General features: G+C 35.5%; 2 protein-coding genes across 2 annotated transcripts; one reads left to right on the top strand and one right to left on the bottom strand.

Moving 5' to 3' along the window:
• Positions 1 to 1,134: 1,134 nt before the first annotated feature.
• LOC113285673 (kinesin-like protein KIN-8B) lies at positions 1,135 to 8,974 on the top strand. Its single transcript, XM_026534469.1, has 17 exons — positions 1,135 to 2,128; positions 2,211 to 2,288; positions 2,374 to 2,490; positions 2,861 to 2,949; positions 3,070 to 3,214; positions 3,317 to 3,412; positions 3,664 to 3,755; positions 4,125 to 4,226; positions 4,351 to 4,497; positions 4,581 to 4,731; positions 5,276 to 5,338; positions 5,417 to 5,653; positions 5,752 to 5,856; positions 5,930 to 6,043; positions 6,908 to 7,471; positions 7,552 to 8,106; positions 8,761 to 8,974. The coding sequence occupies exons 1-16, from the start codon at positions 2,081 to 2,083 to the stop codon at positions 7,852 to 7,854; spliced, it is 2,451 nt and encodes an 816-aa protein (XP_026390254.1). The 5' UTR covers positions 1,135 to 2,080; the 3' UTR covers positions 7,855 to 8,106; positions 8,761 to 8,974.
• Positions 8,975 to 22,927: 13,953 nt separating this feature from the next.
• LOC113303761 lies at positions 22,928 to 23,638 on the bottom strand. The gene has a single exon (XM_026552869.1). It carries the CDS (start codon positions 23,636 to 23,638, stop codon positions 22,928 to 22,930), a length of 711 nt encoding a protein of 236 aa, XP_026408654.1.
• Between the last annotated feature and the right edge of the window lie 1,143 nt (positions 23,639 to 24,781).

The following is a 24,781-nucleotide window of genomic DNA, read 5'->3' as shown; positions in this document are numbered from 1 at the left end:
TAATCATCACCCAAAATTAATCAGGAGGGTAATTTAGATATTAGTATGAATATCTAGATAAGGGGTGACCTAGATTTACTTCTAATATCTTTACCCAAAATAAAACCATGGTCCCCGAAAAAACCATGGTCCCCAAAAAATCGTTCTTTTTTTAACCCAGGTGAAATTCTGAATTAGCACGTAGTAGCTACAACAAAAGCCCATTCAGTCATTCCATAATGCATCGTATCCCAGAAAAAAACGAACCGTATTCTTTTATGTTTCTCTTCTTACTTTTTAGGTTAGTTATGATACAAATCTTTAAAATGCAGTATAGGTGGGGGCTAAATATAAAAGATATATGAACTTATTATGCTATATATTTTGATTTTTTTTCGCAAACCAAAGAATAACTTGCAAAATCCAAAAAAAAAATTAGGCAGCCTTCGGCCGCTAGGCGATAGTTAGTTCAAGAATTTGACTATCGATATACAAATTTGATACAATGCTTGTGTTTTGATGGAAAGATATCAAGTTGCTCAGTGTAGGTGTTTTATTACTCAATTCACTATACGTTCATGAAAAGAAAAAATAGCCTCCTAAACCTAAAATCCTGGTTGTCGATGGTCTCCGGTACTCTAGATCATAGATCCCAAATAGTGGAAGGATTCTTTCCTCGGTACAATGTGTCCGACGTACTCTGGATCATAAAGAAGCATGAAAAGAAATTTTGTTATACTATAAATAGAAAAAGTTTGAAAGGTGTGAAAAGAAACTTTCTTATACTATAAGTGGAAAGAGTTTCAAAGGTGTGAACCTTTCCGAGGCAGCCTCAAAGAAGATGGCATGATTCCAAGAATGCCAACCACAACCTGTGTGTCATGCCAATATGCCTCACAAGACTTGGCCATACCCACAAATTATAAAAACAAAATTCTACTCCCTGTGGCACCTGGATGCTCACCAATTGACCATTCCATTCACTTGCCCCTCAAAACAAATACTAAAAAAACAAAAATTTCAAGGGCCAAAACAGTCATACACACACACACACTTCATTCTAGTAGTACCATCAAGCACGTCGACAGTGTATGTCGGGGACAGACCATGTCTTCTTCTTCTTAACAGTGACTGTTAGTAAGATAAGATCGTGCGCTCCAAAAATCCCCATCCCCATCATCCTCACCACTTCAACAAAAATAACTAAAAAATACAGTGTCATCGCAAAAAGTTGAAATTCATTATATCTTCTTCCAGTTCTTAGTATTAAAAAAACATCCCGCTTAAATTTTTCACCTACACTTCACATCTCAAGACCTTAAATCAACGGTCACCATCGCTCGCAACGCTCACTTCATTTCCATCTTCTTCTGCTACGTTCATTAATTTCTTAAATCTGTTCATTCTTTCTCTTTCTTCTTCATCTTCTTGTAATAAAAATGGCGTTACAGAATAGTGCTAGCGAAAGTTAAAACCTCCTAAATTCACAGAAAAAGAAAATTTAAACATTATTTTTTTTTGTTGTCGTTTCTCACATTGTTTTTATTATTTTGAGATTCTATAGATATTGATGATTTTTTCTTTTTCTTGAATTTTTCAGAGAGATTTTGGTGGTTTTGTAATCCTATGCACGTTTGAAGAAATCTAGGGAATAGGTTTTTTTCTTTCGATTTTTTTTTTGGTTTAGTACATTGGGAAATGATTGCTTTATGATGATTTAATATAAACTATTGTTTAAGACTTGAGAGAGTGAATTTGTATTTTGTGATTGATTTTCTCTATGTTGTTGTTATTGTTACATTTTGGAGATTTGAGCTATTTGAATTGATGTTTTTGAGGATTTGAGCTGTTTGTGAAATGGATTTGATTCGTTTTGTATTTCTCACTGTGGAGAATGGTTGATTTTTTAGGTTTAATTTTTGAAAAATTAGGGTTCTAGAAGGGTGCATTTACTTTTGAGGAGAAATTTGGGTTTTGAATTTCATTCATCTGAGGAATACTCTTTGGAGTTAGCTCATAGACTTGACAAGTGAATATATTTGGACAAGTTTGGGATTCCTTTTTGGGGTTTTAGAGGATTCAAAGGGTAAATTGGTTGGATATGCCAAGCATTAGAGCTCCAGCTTCGAAACAAGCCACGACCCTCTCGGTTAGATTTTCTTGATTATCGTCTACATTGTTTCTTTGATTGGTAATGGCACTTCTTGTTAATTGAATGTTGTTTGCTGCAGGTTATTGTAAAATGTAGACCGTTAACTAAGAGAGAATTGCAAAGGAACAGAAATATTGTGAGAGTGACTAATAATAAGGTGAACTGTTGTTTTTCATTTGCTCTTACTTCTTTGAATATTTCTCACTTTTGTAAAGTTAGTCACAGTGTGTTTGAATTTCTAGGAGGTTCTTGTCTTGGATCCTGACTTGTCCAAGGACTACCTTGATCGTATGCAAAACCGAACTAAAGAGAAAAAATATATGTTCGACTATGCATTTGGTCCCAATTCCAAAAACTTGGTATGCTCTCTCTAATTTTCATGTACCAGGCTTGACAGTTTCGTTGTTTAGATATTGAATTCCATATTTATGAAGGTTGTTTGAAACTATTTATCTGGAGAATTGGCATATTATTTGTGCTTAACCATGGATTTTCATGACACATATGTGTAGGTTGAATTTAACATCTTTGTCAAAATATCTTGACACCTGTGATAAAGGGATTTACATGCAAAAACAATCACCACAACTTTATGTCATTTGTACAATGATATGTTTCAACAAAATCTATCACTTGCTAGCTCTTTAATATTGTCTGTTATGATTTGCTTCTCATACCTAACTTTTTTCCCCCTCATACCTAACTACGCTTCATTGCAAACTTCCTTAGGATGTTTATGAGACAAGTATAGCCTCTACAATTGCCGGAGTTATTCATGGTCTTAATGCTACTGTTTTTGCATATGGGTCAACTGGAAGGTAACTTGGAGATGCTTGCTATAACTGTATTCCAAATTTCAGCAATCCTTACATATGATCTTTTCAGTAGACGCATCACCTCTCTTTATAATGTCCAATTGATGTTACACTCTTTGCCAGTGGTAAAACTTACACAATGGTTGGCGCAAGGAATGATCCCGGGCTTATGGTTCTTAGCTTGAACACAATATTTGATCTGATAAAACAGGACAAAAGTTCTGATGACTTTGAAGTCAATTGTTCTTACCTGGAAGTCTACAACGAAGTAGGATGTGCATTTTCAGTTCTGTCCTGTAAAAGTCTTAACTCTATGAGCACGTATGGTTCGTAATAGGTCATCACTAACTTCATTTTTGTCCTAATTCAGGTTATCTATGATTTGCTTGAAAAATCATCTGGGCATTTGGAGCTTAGAGAGGATCCTGAACAAGGAATAGTTGTTGCTGGACTTAGAAGTATCAAGGTTCCCTTTCTGTCTTAAACTACCTGATATCATATGTCTAACCTATCTATCGAGAGTTATTTTTCTTCCAAAATATCCGTCAAACTGTGTTCATGCTCTTGCAAGGGTCACTCTATAGCATTTGGAAATTGGAAAGTTTATATTGGCATTTACAGTTTTTATGTATCTAGAAGGCTTTGATATTCTTTATCACATTGCTGGTTATATATGTTAGCTCAAGTCTTTGATAATTGTTTGGTTATATGTTCCAGGTGCATTCAGCTGATAGGATTCTGGAGCTCCTTAATTTGGGTAACAGTAGGCGAAAAACAGAAAGTACTGAAGCAAATGCTACATCTTCACGGTGAGAAGCAATGGTCATGTTTTTCAAGTCAGCTATTCTTGCTGCATTTTTTTTTCAAATCAAATCAACAGATTAGTTGGTTTTTAGCAGCATCATAGTTTCTCAGTACTGATTTTCTTACTTTTAGGCTGCCAAAGATCGGAAACTCATCTGAAATTCCTATTATCTGTGATTTTCTGTTGTCTTCTACAGTTCTACTGCATGTCACTTCATTGATTTATGCTCTTTCAATTTTCCATAAAAGATGCTCTATGAACAATTTTAAGTTTTAAAACTTTCCAGGGAGGAACTTATTTACAGAACTATTCATTGGATGGTATAAATGATGTCATCATCAGACAAAACTTAATCATATTTTTGTATTATCAGCTCACATGCTGTTCTGGAGATTACTGTAAGAAGGAAGCATAAAAATCAATATCAGAACCAAGTTATCCGTGGTAAACTTGCGCTAGTTGATCTTGCTGGAAGGTCGGTAAACACTATATGCCAATAGTTTTCAACTGTCTATGGATAAGCATACCTGGTTGGCTCTATCTCATTTCCAAGAAAAGTTGCACAAATCTAAGGTTATTGATGATCGGTTAATTTGCAGTGAAAGGGCTTCTGAAACAAATAGTGGAGGGCAAAAGCTAAGAGATGGAGCCAATATTAACCGCTCACTTCTTGCTCTAGCAAACTGTATTAATGCTCTTGGAAAACAGCATAAGAAGGGTCTTGCGTATGTTCCTTATCGTAATAGGTATAGCTCCACAGTGGTTATAGACTTTTAGGAGCTTTAAGTCTTAACTTTGCTTGGATAGCTAATAGTGGGATCATTTGCAGCAAATTGACGAGGATCCTTAAAGATGGCCTGAGTGGTAATTCTCAAACTGTTATGATTGCTACAGTGTCACCTGCTAACAGTCAGTATCATCACACTGTTAATACCCTGAAGTATGCTGACCGAGCAAAAGAGATCAAAACACACATCCAGGTGAGATTTTATAAGTATATTTCCCATTGTAATTATCAGCGCGAGAGACACTAGCATATTTTATTTTGTCATGGATGGACTCTATGAGAATTCAATTATTGTAAAGCGTTTCTAGAAAGTAGCGCATACAGTACTGTGCTTTCTGCAGTTCTGCTTGAATGAGTTGCTTTAAACTCGGTCTCCACCTATTCCTTCTGGTCATTTGTTTCTCAAAGAGCCATTGAATTTCCTTTGTATCCCATTCTCAATGTTATTTGTGAAAGATGGTATTCCAAAAAATGGTCAAAACTATGTGAATCTTCACATTTTTCAAAAACTTTTGTGTGTCCCACCCCTATTGTGTCCGAAACATATTAGGGTCTTAATGGTAACGGTTGTTTTCCTATATACCATTATGACTGCCGATCACCACATTGTTCTAGCCAGGATCCACGATCCACTTCTTAGTGTGCGTTGTATTCTTTTTTCTTTGTCGATTGATTTTTATTGTATTTGTTTAGCAGAAGGTCACTAACATAATTACCTTTCTTATTTATTGGAACAGAAAAACATTGGTACAGTGGATACACATGTTTCAGACTACCAACGAATGATCGATAATCTTCAGGTAAGCTGTTTAATGGCCGTTCCTCCACTACTGATTTGAGAAACCTGCCATGTTTGTGCTGACTGTGGAACTCTGCAGATTGAAGTATGTCGGCTGAGAAAGGAACTAGCAGATAAGGAGACACAACTAAGTGTCAAACCTGCTGAAAGGACAGTGGACGATGAACCATCTTGGCTGAATGTGTTAAGCCATCAAACCAGTGAAAATGTTCAGGATCGAATAAACCTACAAAAGGCTTTGTTTGAACTCGAAGAAACTAATCTTCGTAATCGCATCGAGCTCCAACATTTAGATGATTCTATTGCAAAGGAACGGGTCAGTATTGTCAACTTCAAGTAGTAGTCTTCCTGTTTCTCATATTTGGATGTCTAGTGCTGCTTAATTTCTAATTATAGACTTGCTCAAAATTTCAGGTTATACGGAAGGATGGAGCAGTTGTACAGGCCTTAAGACTAAGAAGACAGAACATTCTAGATAACATTCGGGATAATGATGATACTGGTGCAAATTACCAAAGGGTACCGTTCATCCTAATCTTGATCGACGTTTCTTTACGTCGGATTTTGACTCTAAGCATTCTGCTCATTGTAGGAAATAGTGGCAAATGAGAACCACCGACGGAAACTCCAAGACATGATTGAGGAAGCCATTAGCAACAATGGCAACAGAACCTACTTGCATATTCTCAGTCAGTACAGGATCTTGGTAAGTAGGAACCGGGTAGTGTGTATGCTAAGTAACACATTATTTGGCGCTTATTTAATTGTGTCTAGTGCATCTGTGCCTCTTTTTAGTGGTGGATGATTTACTAAGAATCCAAAATTTCAAAGACATTACGTAGTTAAAGGTATAAACTATGATTAAGAGATGATCCAGTCTCCCTTCATTAAATTATGATAAAAGGTATAAACTATTATTACAAAGGTAGTTAAAGTATAAAGTCTCAACTCTGAGACCTCTCAGAGTCTCAGAGGGGAGTACGATGGAAGAGCATCCCTCCGTTGCTGACCGGAGTCTGGATTGACCGGGTCCTTGGGCTATGAAATAAATGTTTGATGCTTTTGTATGGTCTTTCCAATGAATTGTAATTTTATTTGGAGAAATGGCCTAGATCCGTTAATTAAAAAAATTATAGGTAAGCGAAACAGACAATATTATAACTGCAAGTTCTTTCACGAGAAAAAAGGGATAATCTTATCTGAGCCTAGTTTTCGAATTATGTTTTCCATGTAGTTCAAAAACGTAAGCTACATCATGTGGTTTATCCTTGGTCACCCTATTTATTCTTTGCCGGTAGGAAATTAAAGGGTGCAGCTGGTTCTTCGAGTCGGTCAGTTTCATACTTGTGATCTAGTTACTGAACAATTTGGGTGGAGTAAAATCTATCCAAACAGTTGTAGAGTTGGTATTTGCGCATGACCACGAGTATGATATCACGTCCCAAGGCTACCTTATGTAGTTATGTTTCGTGTGAGACTAATTTCCATCATTTCATTAGAAAATTGCGTGATAATATTTTGGTAATTTTATCTACAATAAAATAATAATCATTCCTAAACTGTAAAATAGGGGATGGCTAATACTGAGCTCCAGTTTGAAATGGCAATGCGTGATCAAGTCATTAACAACCAAAGGGAAGCACAAAGGAACCTGTGGAACTTGATTATGGGGTTAGGTATAGACCAGAAAAAGATAGTGGAAACTGCGTCCAAGCAAGGAATAACAATCGAAGACTGGGCAGCATCACATCATGGGCCAGCCAGTCCTGCCCCATCTTATGGGAGATTACCACCTCTCTGGACTGGCATTGGACAATCGTACTCTTCAAGCTCTCCTGTTTTGCAACACCAACAAGATGGTTGTAGGTCGTGGGGGACGTGTGAGTCAGATGCTGCTCGTACCGTTCATAGGGAGGAGCACCACAGCTCCTACGTTTTACTATCTCATGACCATTCTCCATCAGCATATTTGGGGATGAGTAGTAGTACTGAGCATTGGGTGAGTAGTGGCAGACCAAATCCACAACATTGCGCCCCTGATATGCCTTCATACCAGGAGAGGAGAGTTCAATCTTCACCAATTGAAGGTTGTATACCCACTTTGTCACTACCCCCGGAATTTGTCCGTAATGAGGTAAGATATTTTTTCTTCCACATCATTTAAAGCATCAATGGTTTTAGTCCATTGCTAATGTATAAGTAAATGTTGCACAGGGCACATGCGATACAAATAGATGGCAGCTGGCAGAACATCCTCAAATCAGACAAAATACCGGGCACAGTCCATGCAAAGAGATAATGACACGCCATACTGGATTGGCCCGACCCTTATTTTTAAATAATCCAACAGAGCTCTCTGGCACACCCAGCAGCTCCCCTCATGTTCTCCATGGTATTGCTCCCCCCAATTGTCAACCTACGCCACACCTGCTTCCCTCTTATACTGCTGGCAGACCAGTTCCTTTTATTACTGCCACGAGTCCTGAATTGAGGGGCCATCGATCCAGATTTGTGTAGTCTTCATTTCCTTTTATATACTTAGTGAAATGTTCATATGCGAATTAGTTAACAGCGTTTCTTTACCCATCAACAGTGGTAATGACATGGGTAAACGTAGTATATGAATCTCTTCCTTATACGCTGATTTCCGATAGTGATCCTTCTCCGTTAGAAAGTTCCGCGCCTACAACGATGTTTTGTCAGGTGGAAGCAGATTTGTGACTTCTAATAAGGTGAAATTGCAGCATGTGGATTGTACAGGACTTACAGGTATTTAATTCTCATTTCTTATTTGTAGCCAAATATTACGTCTAAGCCAAGTGTGTTACAGAATGTCATGAACATATATCGTTCCCAATATCTTCTGATAGTGTGTTATAATCATGCATTTTCGTGTTTGTTTACCGTCTCTTTAATTTACAACAAGTATCCTAAATTTCCATTATCTCCACCTATATTCACTGATCATTTTATACCCGCTGTCTGTAAAAAGAAAAGCAAAGGTCATGAAAACAGTCTCTTTCTTTGAGAGGGAAATTTATCATGTTATTAGATCAACAGAAAACAAAGATGTTATTTTACTACCATCTGCATTTTTTGCTTTACTATAGTGGACTAGTGTTGACGAAGTCCAAGAAGAGAGGAAGGCATCCCTTTTTTATTGACCTAGTGTAAACAAAGAAGAGTCCAGTGTAATGCAGCTACTTAAAACTACTAGACAGAGCAGATGCAATCTAGCAACAAATCGTACGACCCACAAATGAAAAAGTGTGTACATTTGGTAGAAACGTAATTCCTGAAATGAAGTAGTAATTGTTAAAGTTGCTAACTCACCATTGCTAATCTCAATAGGGATGAAGACATTACTAGCACTTTTTACTTCAATACTGATGTAATTCCACTAATTAACTTGCTGTTTTGCAGGACTCAACTATTTCAAGTTTCTGTGGAGTGAACAATTAGATTTGATTACGTGAAGTTACTAAAGGCTCATCTAAATCAATGGATGACTGCCTACCGGTTAGACTAGTGGTATTTTTTCTAACATCTTCTGCATTGATTCATGAGTGACCTATTCAGCGAGCATTGTATTGGTTATGGATTTTTATAATAAAATGAAGGGTGTCTAATTGTTGGATCCTCTTTGGTGCTGCAGTTTAACATAGTAGTTATAACTATATAAACTTTTCATCGATCGTTCAAGAACTATTTGTTAAGTTAGAATAGCAGAGATGATAAATCCCATTGCGAGGTTAGTAAATATATTTATATTGGGTAGTTGAAGTTGGGCTGTGTCTATGCCATCGGTGGTATCTTAATCTTTCTCTTTATATGAATTCGATTCAGCTAAAGTGTTATCTTTATATTACTACTACCTGTACTGATAACTTATTATAAGTCTCAAATGCCAAAATGTTAGTGAAATTTAAGCTGTAACAGGTGATGATGATAAGATCTTCTATCCTGTCACTAGCATCACTGCCTTCATGAAAAGTTCATTAGCATGTTTTTTTTTTCTGTTACATACTGACATTCTTAGTCATCATCTTTCTCTCAAAATTAGTTGTCATTATCACTAGTTAACCAGAACCCTAGTATTGAACTAGTAGACCACCAATGAGAAAACGAGAGAAAGAGTGGGAAAGAGATGTCATGTTTTGTTCTATTATGAGTCCCATCGGTGTTCTTGGATTCTCTCTTATGATGGTTTTTCAGTTTGCTTTGTCCTCTTCTTTTTCTTCATTGTGATTGGTTTCAGTTAATATTCAACAATGACCAAATCCAGGTGAGTCTCCCAACCCAAACCCAATTAGTCAAACCCACTGAAAGAAAGAAAATATGTCAAATAAAAGTGCAGGAATTTATGTCAACCCACTAAGTATAAGAGTTATAATAAGTGATCAAGAATAGTTACCTTTAATGCACTTCAGATCTCAGATACGTGCATCAATCAAGCTGAAACTGTATGCAATTTTTTCTTTTCGTGTTCTTTTGGCAGATGATTTATCTTATCTTCCACGTGTTTTCGAGTAATAACACACTTGTTTACCGCCTGCAATTCTTTGGCTTTCTCTTTATTTCTTTCCTGCAATTTAAGTAATGGTCGAAAGTCTATAACCTATGCATGTATAGGCCATTTTCTTTTTCTTTCCTTTCTGCTTTATTATCCTCGTTTTAATTTTACTTAAACTAATGACTTTGAGGTCAGTTCCCAGTTAATGGAGAATGATAAAGATGTCTTCCACTTACATAAATCTGCCACGTGGCGGCTCCACATACTAACTAGTAGCTACTCTAAGTTGAGTTTGGTATAGTTATGCTTTACGATGTGCAAATACGATTTCTTATAGCACTCAATGTTGCTGTTTGGTTCCAGGTTACACGGTTAAAACCTTTGAACACTTTTCTTTTAAAATATGTCTAGTGCAGCTGATCAGGATAGAAAAGAAGAAGAAAGAAGAACAAAAGTAAAGAAAAAAATGAACACTAAAGAATGATTCTTTAAGCATTAAACTCCAGCTTGGCAGTGCGATTAACTATAACATTTCACCCGTCGGCAACACAAAGATGAGTGAATAAAAGTTATCAAGCCTGGCCTTCAACTTCCCAGTGTGCAAATAAGTCTTTTGGGGACGGGATGTCTCTGTAATAGAGTAGTAATTCTGGTGCACAGCCACTCTTAGCGATTAGTCAGTTGTCTAGAAAAAGGTAAGGTGGTTTGTAAGTGAGCTGCAAAGCCGATTCTTTTTTGATTTTGCAGTGGTTCTTTTCTAGTGCATTTCGTGGAAAAGCCTTTGAACCACATCACTTCTTTCTAATATATACTATAGCCTAAGATGGACATTTGTAAGCTCAAACCCCAATGATCTTTATTTCTTTGCAAGTCAATGAGTTGGTTGGTCCACCAAAAGCTCATTTCTGCAACACCACCAAATATCAATCTCACCATAGTGGGGGATAAGCCGTGTCTTACTCCTCTTCAACCACACTATCACCAACAGTGATAATGGCTTGGAGAGATAGAGAGTGGTCCAATCCAAAAGAAGCTAGTGTGAGCGTCAAACATTCCAAGCAAGGAGAAAAGGTCGGTTCTAATTTAGAGGGACCGAAAACAACCTTATTAGGAAGCCTTATAGTCCATGAAATGAGACAAAACTACGGTTTGTCAATCCACCAAAACCTCACCGCCCAAAGAAAATCCATCTGAATGCATTCCATTCCATGTATACTTTGAGAAACTCTATTTTAATTGGGTGGTGTTTTTGTTGCTTCACTTAGAGTGGTAACAATCATAGGTTTGTTGTTTGCAATGTCACCAAGGCTAGGAAAAAGACTAGTAGTCGTCAATGAGGGAAGAGACCTACACTTGTCACAATGTGAAGGGCAGCTAAAACAGCAAATTATGGATCATGTTCTAAGAGGCAGTAGCCATTTCTGTGATAATTAATGAATATAGTAGATCAAATGAACAAGTGTTATATGGAAGATAGCTGATAGCCGGTAGAGGAGGAGGCATAGGCCACCGAGGCAATTGCCCCCGCTCCCATGACAGCTGAGTTTTGCCTTCCAACTGAGCCTATTATGCCTCCTAACAAGCCTAAATGGCTAACTTCTCCACCTTGTCTATTTTGCCCCTTATTATTATTATTTATTTTTTTGAAGCATATTTTGCCCCTAATGATCAGGACCCCTTGGGACCTCAACACCAATTTACCTTTTGCCTCAAAAAAAAAAAAGAAAAAGAAAGAAAGAAAAAAAAATTAAAACCCAAAATCTATCTCTCAAATTTGTTCAAGGACTCAAAATTCACCTCTTGGTTTATTAATGGGTATCCATTAACCGAAACCAAAACCGGAGCAGTAGATTCGGGTCTAGTTTCGGGTCATAAAATTGGGCCCGTTAGCAATTTAGGATCCGATGGGTACTACCCAATTAAACCCAAAATCTTAATGGGTCCAAACGTGTAATACCCGTCGCATACTCGCAGGTAGGGTACTGGTTATTCATTCTTTATTTTATCACTTTAGTAAAATTATAAACATTTTGCTAGTTTTGGCTTAGATTTTTCTTTCATTTTTCATTTTTTCTTACATTTAATCTTCATTTAGAACATCAATAAAGAAATAATAATAAATGTGTATAAAAATAATCCGGATTCATGAAAAAAAAAGAAAAAAAGAAGATATCGAGATTTTAAGGGGAAAATGATAAATTTTCAATACGCAACGGGAATCAGGGGTTCTTAACGGGTCCAGCTCTGGGTCCATAAATTTAGGAACCGGACCCGAAATCGAAATCGACTTTTATAAATAGGGTCCGGATCCAGTGGTACCCGGGAGGACCCGGACCCATTGACATCCCTAATTTGAAATGTGCATCACTTTCAAAAGTTTGTTATTACAACAAAAGAAATATATCAACTGATTCAAATATTGACGTAATTAAGATTTGTCACTTGGAAAAAAATTACTTAGCGAACAAAAATTTCTCACAAATTTTTTATTTTGTAAACCGAAATATGTGCAAGTTATGACCCAAAAACTAGTTATTATGTTTCAAAATTTGTCATGTAACAGAAGTCTGTTTTAAAATCTATAATTATGGGTAACAAAAAATTATACTGCTTTTAAAAACCTAGCTGTTAACTGAAAAATTTGCCAAATAACCCACTTATATGACCTAAAATTGACTCCCATGAATCAAATTATGTATTTTAACCTGTAATATACCACTATAACAAAAATATTGTGCGATGGTCCAAAATTTTAGCGACTCAAAATTTTAGTGCCTCACAAACTGACATTCTAAAGCAAGCTATATCATGTGACCCAAATATTTTCAAGCAACCTCAAATGTATGAACCTAATCTTCCTCAAATAGTAACATAGAAAATCTAGGTCTCATTGATATTATCGGGAGATTTCCTTCACTTGGTCAAACAATAGAAAAGGAAATGAAAACATAAAAGAACGAATTCATAGAATTTTAAGTTTCAACGGCTTGGTATGTTTTGTATCCATGCTACTATTAGTCATCTTGCTGGAGTAGGATCTTGTCATACTCTAACATTACTCAATTATAAACTTATAAAATGTAACCCACGTTTGGGGTTAAATGTAATCCACGTTTTACTTTTCATTTTTACTAAGAGAAAAAGGTTGTGTACAACCCGTATGCCAAACAAGTCTTTTATTTCTTCCATTTTTTTCTCCATTTTTTTTTCCATGGTTCCCTGTGCAAACGGGAAAAGGTAACTATTGGGTTGATAAAATCTGAAGTTAAGATTAAAGAGTATGAATGGAATGGATGATAATGATCCTACTAATATTTTTATTAAAAGATGATGAAGATAGTAAAACAAAAGTTAATTAGTGTTCCATTAATGGAAGATGAATATTAGGATATGACTTATCTTTATGGTATGATCATGATAGTAAAATAAAGGTGGATATTTGATGTTCCAATTCTGTTATGTGAACTCTCCACGACATAATTTTTTGTGATTGTGAAACCCTAAATACTAAATTTCTGTTTGTATTCCCGAGTTGTATTTAGTCAAAACCTAAATGTTTAGTGTGGGTTTTATTTAATCCAACTATGGGTTGTATTTAGCCACTAACATCCATAAACCATTAAGATTTTTAAGAACCTAAATAAGTCATGAGAACATTAGGAATAATTAGTTATAGAAAATCAGAAAACAAATGACAATGACTCTCATGCTTTTAATCTTCAATTAAAGCTTAAAAATCTCTCTACAAGGACAACTTATACGGACATTTCAAAAATCCTAGAAAATCGTATTAAACCTCACTATGCAAATTACAAAATCTATTTACGTTCCTTTCAAGTGATAATATCATAATTGTCCATGAAATCTTGCAGTCAATGAAATCCACAAACAAAATGGAAATATGGCTCTTAAAATTGATTTCTCCGTAACCTTTGATAGAATTGAACGAAGTTTCCTTGACATAACTCTTATATCTTTTCTCTTTAATAAAGAGTGATGTCAACTTATTACGCAATATCACTTCTTTCTTTCTTTTAGTAACTGCTTCTCTGGAGAAAGATTCAATATCAAGATAGGGTATTCGTCAAGGGGACCAACTTTCATCCTGCTTGCGTGGAGGTTCTTTGGAGACTTCTACTTAAAGCAGAATTAGGAAATAACATCATTAGAATTAAAGTAACCAAGGATGTGTATGTTGCGTTACACCTTTTTTTTTAGAGATAACCGTTTCCTTTTTTTTTTCCTTCCAATAACAGATATCTCTAAAGAAAAATTTATTATGAGTATACTCATTACATTGAGCGAAATGACAGGACAAGTTAGAATTCAAAAATCAGGTTTTTACTACACACTAGAAATGCATAATTTCTAAGATCCTTAAAATCCCAAAGAATGATAAGTACTCAGGGACCCCTTTTTTTCTTTTTGATAAGGACATAATCAACAACTTTGAACCTCTTTGAAACAAATATATGCTTCTCTCTAGGATTGGAAAGATAAATCTCTTAACCATGCGGGTAGAACTATACTAGTTAAAACTTTCCTTAGTTCATTTCTTAATCACCAGATGACCAGATACGGTGTCTTGCTTTGTCAAGAAAACCCCGAATAAAGTTGACAAAATTCAAAAGAATTTTTAGCGGAACAAAAGACATGGAATGCAATATGCATAGACAATAACCAAGGTAGGCTAAGAATTAGAAACCCGCACAAACACGATTTAACCTTACTCACCAAACTAGCATGGATATGATTCACAACCAAGATTAATTATGGCCAATAATTCTTAAGCATAAGTATTTCCTAAGTATAATCCTCTTATCAAACTAAAACAAACATAATAACTCTTGAATTTGAAGAAGTATATAATAAATCCTAAATATTTATCTCTTCTAATTATACTTGGCAAGTTAATAGTAGGTCTTAGTCTATTTAGTTCATTCTACGCACAACCTGTGATATTTCAATTATATAAAAATAAAATGCGAAAAAGAAATAACACAGACACCAGAAATTTTGTTAACGAGGAAACTGCAAATGCAGAAAAACCCGGGACCTTTCTCCAGATATAAACACCATACTATATTAAGCCGCTACAGATTCTAGCCTACTACAAGTTAACTTCAGACTTGAATGTAGTTGAGCCCTAACCAATCTCACACTGATTAAGGTACAGTCGCGTTCCTTACGCCTCCTGAACCACGCCGGATTCTGCGCACTTGATTCCCTTAGCTGATCTCACCCACAACTAAGAGTTGCTACGACCCAAAGTCGAAGACTTGATAAACAAATCTGTCTCACATAAAAAAGTCTATTGAATAGATAAATTTGTCTCCCACAGAAATATCTACGAGTTTTTGTTCCATCTTTTTATAAATCAAGGGGAACAGGAACCAATTGATACACCAGACTTATATTCCCAAAGAACAGCCTAGTAATATCAATCACCTCACAATAATCTTAATCACATGGAAGCGAAACAAGATATTGTGGAATCACAAACGATGAGACGAAGATGTTTGTGACTACTTTTTATCTTACCTATCAGAGATTAAAATCTCGAGCAAATATTAGAAAAGATAGTACTCAATACAATAGAAAAAAGTAAGATCAGAACACACACTACAGAGAAAATAGTTGGATCTGGCTTCAGAATCCCAATGAAGTCTTCAAGTCGTTAACCTGCAGGGTTTCATGAAAAACCTAAGGTTAAAGGAAAATCGACTCTAGTCGCAACTAGTATCACATAGGAGGTGTGGGGATTAGGTTTCCCAGTTGCTAGAGTTCTTCCTTATATAGTCTTCAAATCAGGGTTTGCAATCAATGCTACCTTGGTAACAAAGCATTCAATATTCACTGTTAGATAAAAACCTGATTAGAGTCAAGATAATATCTTTCAACCGTTAGATCGAACTTAGCTTGTTATACACAAATGAAATGTCACTTCATTTAGATATGAGTAACCGTACCTAAACATGTGCACATAGTTGGCTCAACAATTATTAGAACACTGCTCGGTCGAACTCGGAAGTGTTGTTATCTCAAGCTTGTTTGTCAATGTTAGTGATCAAAACTATAAGTCTTGATTTCTAGTCTACTTATAGTGATGTCTCGGACTTGGATAGATTGTGTAGTTGAGCATTAGACTTCACGACGTTCATCATTTGAAGATGAAGAACTACTAAGGAGAGCTTGTGGAACTTCATCAACAAAAGGTATGTGGAGACGAAAACTCATCTATCACTTGGAAAGTCTATTTCTACTCTATCTCCTATATTGAGACAAAAGTCGTATTACTGTATAGTATTCAATTATGCACATTTGAGATTTCGAGTTGAGTTTAACTCGCTTACATATTTCTCGAAATATGTGTTGGTAAGCTTTCGCTTCAACCAAGTTCATCTTATATTCTTGACGAAAGTCAAAAGATGCTCATGTGAAAATCGCCGAGTAACATCTTACATGGTTTGTGTGATACAATCATTTGGTGTAGACTTGGAATTTTTCGTTATGATTATTTCAATAACTTGAAAATTGCTTTGATGCTAATAGTCCGTGAAAACAGCTATGGTCATCCTCTAAGAAAGTTTCAATGATTGAAATAGAGTTTAGAGCACTTAACCATCATTGGATTATGAACATAGTATGCGTTCTTGCATGTATGTGATCCATGACCAAAACTATAATATGCATACCCGTATGCGTACTTGTTAGTTATGAAATTCCGAGTACCTAAGTACACATACCCGTACACATACTGTCGAAGGGTTTGGTTCCGGAAATTTCTATTGTGTTTGGAAGTATGCATACCCGTTTGCATACTGGCGAACCCAAACTCAGACCGGCTACTTTAAGTATGCGTATCCGTTTGCATACTTGAGTAATTAAAGTTCTAAAATCGGTTTGTTCATGAAATAATACATTTATATAATAAGGAATGCATTCTTTGCAAACCGTGGCTATAATGTTCATGTATTGATTCGAGTGAATCAAACCGATTTTGCTTCAATTGTGTTCTTGTATGCTTCTATGAGAATATAGCAATTGAAATACTTTATAACTAGTTTCATTTGAGTCATTTGAACTAGTTGTGGTTAAGATGAATAAGTTTGATATGAGAGTGTTCATATAGATAAATTCGGTTAACTACTATTGAGCCAACCTAGTGTACACGTTTAGGTACGGTTGAAATATATTAGCTTGAATCTAATCATATTTTCATCTAACGGTGAATATTGAATGCTTTGTTACCAAGGTAACATTGATTGCAAACCCTGATTTGAAAACCATATAAGGGAGAACTCTAGCAACTGGGAAACCTAATCCCCACACCTCCTGTGTGATATTAGTTGCGACTAGAGTCGATTCTCCTTTAACCTTAGGTTTTTCACGAAACCCTGTAGGTTAACGACTTAAAGACTTTATTGGGATTGTGAAGCCAGACCCAACTATTTTCTTTGTAGTTGTGTGTTCTAATCTTGCCTTGTTCTATCGTATTGAGTACTATCTTCTCTAAGATTTGCTCGAGATTGATTCTCCTATAGGCAAGATAAAAAGTAGTCACAAGCATCTTCGTCTCATCTTTTGTGATTCCACAATATCTTGTTTCGCTTCCATACGATTAAGATCATTGTGAGGTGATTGATAATACTAGGTTAATCTTCGGGAATATAAGTCCGGTTTATCAATTGGTTCCTGTGCACCTTGATTTATCAAAGACGGAACAAAACTCGTAGGTGAAAATGCGGGGGCCTACCAACCTCACCCAATATTTCGATTAGCAATCTGTATGGACTAACTCTAATATACTTTTAAGAGAATCAACTAAACAGTCAGACTCAATCTTACTAAAAAGTATATCAAGGAGTTAATATCTCGATCTCTTTATTTAATCTATACTCAAGCAAATAGAAATCTGCGAGTCTTTATTAAAAAACAAGAGATATAAACTTGGATGGTACCAAAGACCAATATCCAAGGACCAATCAATTTCCAATCAACAACCAAAGGTTGGATTTCACAATTGATCGATACAACGCACAACCTGTGATATTTCAATTATATAACAAAATATAATGCGGAATAGAAATAACACAGACACCAGAAGTTTTGTTAACGAGGAAACCGCAAATGCAGAAAAACCCCGGGACCTAGTCCAGATTGAACACCACACTGTATTAAGCCGCTACAGACACTAGCCTACTACAAACTAACTTCGGTCTGGACTGTAGTTGAACCCCAATAAATCTCACACTGATTCAAGGTACAGTTGCGCTCCTTACATCTCTGATCCCAGCAGGATGCTACGCACTTGATTCCCTTAGCCGATCTCACCCACAACCAAGAGTTGCTACGGCCCAAAGTCGAAGACTTGAATAAACAAATCTGTATCACATAGAAAAGTCTACGGTAATAGATAAATCTGCCTCCCACAGATAAACCTACGAGTTTTGTTCCATATTTTGATAAAATCAAGGTGAACAGAAATGAATCGATAAACCAGACTTATATTCCCGAATAACAGCCTAGAATTATCAATCACCTCACAATAATCTTAATCGTATGGTAGCGAAACAAGATATTTTGGAATCACAAACGATGATACGAAGATGTTTGTGATTTCTTTTTATCTTGCCCTACTGGAGATATAATCTCAAGCCAATTCTTTCAATTGAACTCGTACGATAGAAAATGGCAAGATCAGATCGCTCAACTATAATAGAAGTAGTTTCGTCTGGCTTCACAATCCCAATGAAGTCTTTAAGTCGTTCACCTACATGGTCTCGAGAAGAAACCTAAGGTTAAAGGAGAATCGACTCTAGCTAAACCAACTAGTATCACACAGGAGGTGTGGGGATTAGTTTTTCCAGTTGCTAGAGTTCTCCTTTATATAGTTTTAAAATCAGGGTTTGCAATCAATGTTAGCTTAGTAACAAAGCATTCAATATTCACCATTAGATGAAAACATGATTAGATACAAGCTAATATATTTCAAACGTTGGATCAAAACTTAGCTTGTCATACACAAATGAAATGTATTTTATTTAGGTTTGAGTAACCGTACCTAAACGTGTAGACTTAGTTGGTTCACAAATAGTTAACCAATGGTTAGCCATATGAACACTTCTATATTAACCGTATTCATCTTCTTCACAACTAGTTCAAATGACTTCAAAAGAACTAGTTGAAGATTTGTTCAATTGCTTAGGTCTTTATACATAAACACAATTGAAACAAAATCGGTTTGATTCATTTGAATCAATTCATGAACAATATAGCCACGGTTTGCAAAGATTGCATTCCTTATAATTTATTGTTTAAGTTCATGAACTACCAATTTGAGAAAATAATCAGTTTGGGTACGCGTACCTTAGCAACCAGATTGAGTTGGTTTTGGTTTCCAAACTCAGCAGAATTTTTCGGGTAGAAAAGTTCCGCCAGTACGCGTACCTAAGGTGACTGGTTTACTAGTTTGTAAACTACGAACTCAGCAGAATTTTCCGCGATGAAAAAATCCGCGTACGGGTACGCGTACCCAACCTGTCTCCTTTACCAATTCTGTATGCACACATATGCATACACTTGGTTTCCGGTACATGGATTCATACACTAATGTGCGAACACACTATATATGCTTATATCCATAGATGGTTACATAATCTCAACTCTACATTTCAATCATTGAAACATTATTCTATAATGTTATAATAGTCGTTATTCACAACTATCTTCATCAAAGCAATTTTCTAGAGATTGAAATGTCATTATGACTTTCGTCACGGGTAAAGATGAAAATGGTTAAAGCAAAAGCTTACCAACACGTGTTTCGAGAAAAAGATAGGCGAGTAAACTCGGCTCGAAATAACAAATGTGTATGTATGAAAACTATCATACTTATACGACTGTTGTCTCAAGAGTAGGAGATAGAGTAGATAGAATTTTGAGTGACAAGATGAGTTCAAGTATCCACATAAATTAAAATAAAAGGTTGTCGTTCACTCGGACTTGATGAGACTGTTTTTAAGAATTAGTAAACTAAAATAAAAGAAAAATATAGATACAAAATATTGTCACAAGATGAAGATATGACAGGGACTCAGAATTCCACCAGACTTCAATTTCATGCAGTTTAAATACCAATTCTAAACAATAATAGCTTATGATATAAATTTTCATTGACTCTAATTCATTGCCTATAATAGATTTCGAAAGTAATGGATGTAAATCTAAAGTATGGGATATCAAAACATTTAATCAAGCATAACCCATCAATTGAAATGACAACCATTCAATGATAATCATGATTCAATTAAATACTGTGCAATTAGTCACAAAAAGAATTACTATAATTACCGCATTAGTGAAATTTGGCTTCCTTCATTACCCCGGTGATGGGGTCTAGCTCCACATGTTGGAAACACGCTCAAAATTAATTTTTATTGCTCAATGGGTGTTTACAAAGATGAAAAGGGAGGAAAAATTATTAAATTGGGTTGTAACACTTATTTTTGTTACAAACAAAACTGTTACAGAGAACGATAGAAGCAATGTGTCACTGTCACTGTATCTATACGACTGTCACGTCTTTGTCGCTGTCACTGTAGCTTCAGCGACTGTTTTTAGAAGCAGTTTTTCTTCATGTTCTTCCTCCTTACGCAACAGCAGAAAGATATTCTCTGTAGTTCTGATTTTCACTCTGTACTGCTCCCCAAACTCTCCATACCCCATCTATGGTGCCCGAGAACCTATTTTATACTCAACAGGGTCATCCAATCTCTGCATTAACTCCGAAAATCTCTTCATAACTCTCCAGTGAAAAGAATATTCTCGGGAATATTTTCTTCCCTATTTTACCTCCTCACGCGTTGATTCTCTGCCAGCACACTCTGAACAGGTCAATACACGTTCCAGAATGTTGATCGAGTCATCAGAACATGTTCAAACTCTTCAAAACCCGTGAAATATTCTTCCCGAGAAAGTGTTGCTCTGTTTACTTCTACGCGAGAATCTAGCCAATTTTAATCGATCAAATCATTCATGATAGTTTTGTTGGGACATATCACAACTACCCAACAAATTTCAGCCCTTTTGTCTACCTAGAACTCCTTCAAACTTCGATCGAAAATCACACAGTTCTGTTCTTCATTTTCCCGCCAAAATGAAATTCAAAAGAAGAAGATGGGTGCTAAGGATGAATTTGGGCTACGCATAACCTTGGGTGCCCCTTAGCCAAATCTAGGGTCCGTATAGCAAATGTCCTCCGGGGTGCCTTTAGTAGTTTTTCGAGCCGAATTTTCCAAAAATGTTTATTTCCCAAAAATACCTACAAACACACAAAACGCCATAATAAGTACAAAATCGAGTACCAACATAGAGAAAATTGAGGACAACTTAGACACAAAAATGTGTCTATCAGTAAAGATGAAGATGGTTAAAGCAAAGCTTAACAACACGTGTTTCGAGAAAAAGATAGACGAGTAAACTCGGCTCGAAATAGCAAATGTGTATGTATGAAAACTATCATACTTATACGACTGTTGTCTCAAAAGTAGGAGATAGAGTAGATAGACTTTTGAGTGACAAGATGAGTTCAAGTATCCACATACCTTTTAGTCGGATGAAGTTCTATCGGTTCATTGAGTAGTTCTTCGTCTTTGCAAGATAATCGCCATGGAGTCTGGAGCTCAACTATTCCTAACTATCCTAGACCGAGACTTAGTCATAAGTATACTAGAAATCAAGACATATAGTTTTGATCACTAATATTGACAAACATGCTTGATATAGCAACGCATGCGAGTTCGACCGAGCAATGCTCTAACAGGTCTTACTAATAAAAGTCATAACAATACATAAGTCAGGCCTTGTAAATAGTTTTACCAAGATACAAAAGCAAGTTTATGAGCGGTTATACTAAACACACATATTGGTAATTCAAAATATATTTGCAATGAATAACAATACGAATAAGCTTAACGATTTCCCTTTTGATAATGCAAATATAAAGTAAAGATATCTTCTTCGTCCATTTCACATCCAACGGATGGTTAGTTGCTAGCTTATAACTCCTCCCCACACTGTCGTTCAGGATAGCACGACCCTTAATAATTAAAGTTCTAAAACTATATCCGAAAAAGATATATCATGAGGTCTTCCAAACTCCAGTATTTCAACAGATGAACTGAATATTATACATTTCATTGAACTAAATAATATATATAATAAATTCTTCGGAATGCAGTTTGTATCAATTTTATTTCATTTGTTTATGTATATCACATAGATCACAAATATCACATATATTTTGTAAGTGTAATGTATGTTACAATACAATATCAACCCAAGAGAGATGTAAATATATCATATTACATACTCAACTATATATGTAATACACATTACTGATGTGTTGTTTATTATTAGACGAAAAATCTATCTCGAGTATTTATCGACAACGCTTGTAGTTTATTATTGACTATAATCACTCTTGTACTTTAATTAATGGATTAATAGTTATGATTTTGTTTATGAGGATCCCATTTCAGTAACTTTTCTTAGAGCCCCCTAAAACTTTGTTATGTCCTTGCCTACGTTCAACTAGGTAATTTTTATGCTTCTGCAAGAAGTAAACTGTAGAAGGAAAGAATACGAAATAGTTCCAATTAATTTGTTAATATGTGAGACACTCGGGATAGATTTCGATGCTAGTAGCTTTCCATGTAAACAGTATATTAACAAAAGATATGATAAAATGAATTAAGTTATCAGGTAGCTTGCTGATTCTATCTTCTCGGTTAGAGGTGTTAGAGCATTGTTTGGTTGAACCCATAAGTTTTGCCGTATCAAGCTTGTTGTCAATGTTAGTTGATCAAAACTTATCTTGATTCTATTATACTAAGTCAAGTTTTGGATAGGTTAGAATTAAAGTTCTAAAACCATTACTTCAGAAGATCCGAGAAGATTACCAGTTAATAAGTGTGTCCAGGGATCTTATCTTTCTAGCTGATTTGTCCGAAAAAGATGCTTTCTCTCCTCCAATATTTTAGCGGACTCCATTTTCTTTATATCTTCTTCCCACAATTATTTTAATGAAACTAACGTGTTGTTGTGAGGGATTATTCGATAAAAATTCAGTGAATCCACAAGCTCTTTTGAGGTTGAAGATATTGCATCGTAAATGCTAAGAGAGTTGTAAGTGAAGCATAAAACACAGCCACTCTTGGTTAAGGCGAATGGTCTCTTTCCAGGAATACAAAACTCTTTAAGCCAACCCAATGGCTCTTGCTCCACCTGCTCTTCCATGTAACAAATATCGTCATTCCCTTTCAGTATCCATATGTCACTATATATGCATCTGATGATTGGACATAAATATCCCAGATAATAATACAAAAGCCCACCCAAAACTCCTATAGAACTATTGCACATGGTGGATACTGGAAAAGGATGTGACAAAGGCAAACCATGTTCATGGAACTTTTCCTCAACCAAATCAAAAACAAAAACCTTACGATCACTTATATGCATCCAATGTAGTGCTCCCTTCAAAAAGACACCATACTTTTGAGAAGTTCGGAGAGAGTTAATACCAAACCTCCCAACATTTATCCACCCACTGCCACTTCCAAGAGTGTATACAACAACCTTTGTAGAATTAATATCTTCCTCTAAGTTATACAGTTCAACAACTTTATACTCATTAGATAAAGGAAGGTAACCAAATCCGCTCGAACGATGGAAATCATCACAATTTCTCTTAATATCTGGAAGCATAACATATTCTCTGGTCATAGGGTTGCATATACAAATAGTATGATTTTGGTATCCATATAGACATATTAAACCATTAATCGAATCAATAATTTTAAAATGAGGTGATGTGAATGGAGGTTACATGCCAATTCTTGTAATACTATGAATAGATTTGTCCTCATTGTATTCAAAATCATGAAGTCGTTCATCATGATTCTAGAGAAAACTTAACTTACCAGAATCAATGGATCGATTAAGATGAGTTAGATGAAATTTGGAGAATAACGGATGATGAGAAACCAAATTCAACCATGGTTTGCATACCAATTTGCAGTCGAGGATGGATTCAATTGGTAAACGAGTAACAATATCTAATAAAATATCTGTTGGAAGATCCTTCAAATTCCTCATTGAAGAAGATGGATCCGCAAGAGTAAATCTTAGGGTTTGAAATTGGGAATTTTGGCTGGTGGATTTGGAATTGAGAGTAAAGTTAAGGGTTTGGAATTTGGAGCATGAAGGGTCTCAAAAAAACAATCAATGACGGAAGAAGTGTGATCAGAACCAAATCACAAATATCACATATATTTTGTAAGTGTAATGTATGTTACACTACAATATCAAACTAAGAGAGATGTAAATATATCATATTACATACTCAACCATATATGTAATACACATTACTGATGTGTTGTTTATTATCAGATGAAAAATCTATCTCGAGTATTTATCGACAACGCTTGTAGTTTATTATTGACTATAATCATTCTTGTACTTTAATTAATGGATTAGTAGTTATGATTTTGTTTATGAGGATCCCATTTCAGTAATTTTTCCTAGAGACACCTAAAACTTTGTTATGTCCTTGACTACGTTCAACTAGGTAATTTTTATGCTTATGCAAGAAGTAAACTGTAGAAGGAAAGAATACGAAATAGTTCCAATTAATTTGTTTATATGTGAGACACTCGGGATAGATTTCGATGCTAGTAGATTTCCGTGTAAACAGTGTATTAATAAAAGATATGATAAAATGAATTAAGTTATCAGGTAGCCTGCTGATTCTATCCTCCCGCTTAGAGGTGTTAGAGCATTGTTCGATCTAACCCATAAGTTTTGTTATATCAAGCTTGTTGTCAATGTTAGTTGATCAAAACTATATCTTGATTCTGTTAGAGTATT

The sequence above is a fragment of the Papaver somniferum genome, chromosome 1 (assembly GCF_003573695.1).
Source record: "Papaver somniferum cultivar HN1 chromosome 1, ASM357369v1, whole genome shotgun sequence".
Lineage (NCBI taxonomy): Eukaryota > Viridiplantae > Streptophyta > Magnoliopsida > Ranunculales > Papaveraceae > Papaver > Papaver somniferum.
Note: the sequence above shows the minus strand (reverse complement) of the source record. Positions and strands in the feature narration are given on the sequence as shown.

Coding starts and splice junctions, on each gene's coding strand:
- LOC113285673 (XM_026534469.1), top strand. CDS start 2,081: ATGCCAAGCATTAGAGCTCCAGCTTCGAAACAAGCCACGACCCTCTCG. Junction 5,339..5,416: donor GAATGATCGATAATCTTCAG/GTAAGCTGTTTA, acceptor GGAACTCTGCAG/ATTGAAGTATGTCGGCTGAG. Junction 7,472..7,551: donor CGGAATTTGTCCGTAATGAG/GTAAGATATTTT, acceptor AATGTTGCACAG/GGCACATGCGATACAAATAG.
- LOC113303761 (XM_026552869.1), bottom strand. CDS start 23,638: ATGACCAGAGAATATGTTATGCTTCCAGATATTAAGAGAAATTGTGAT.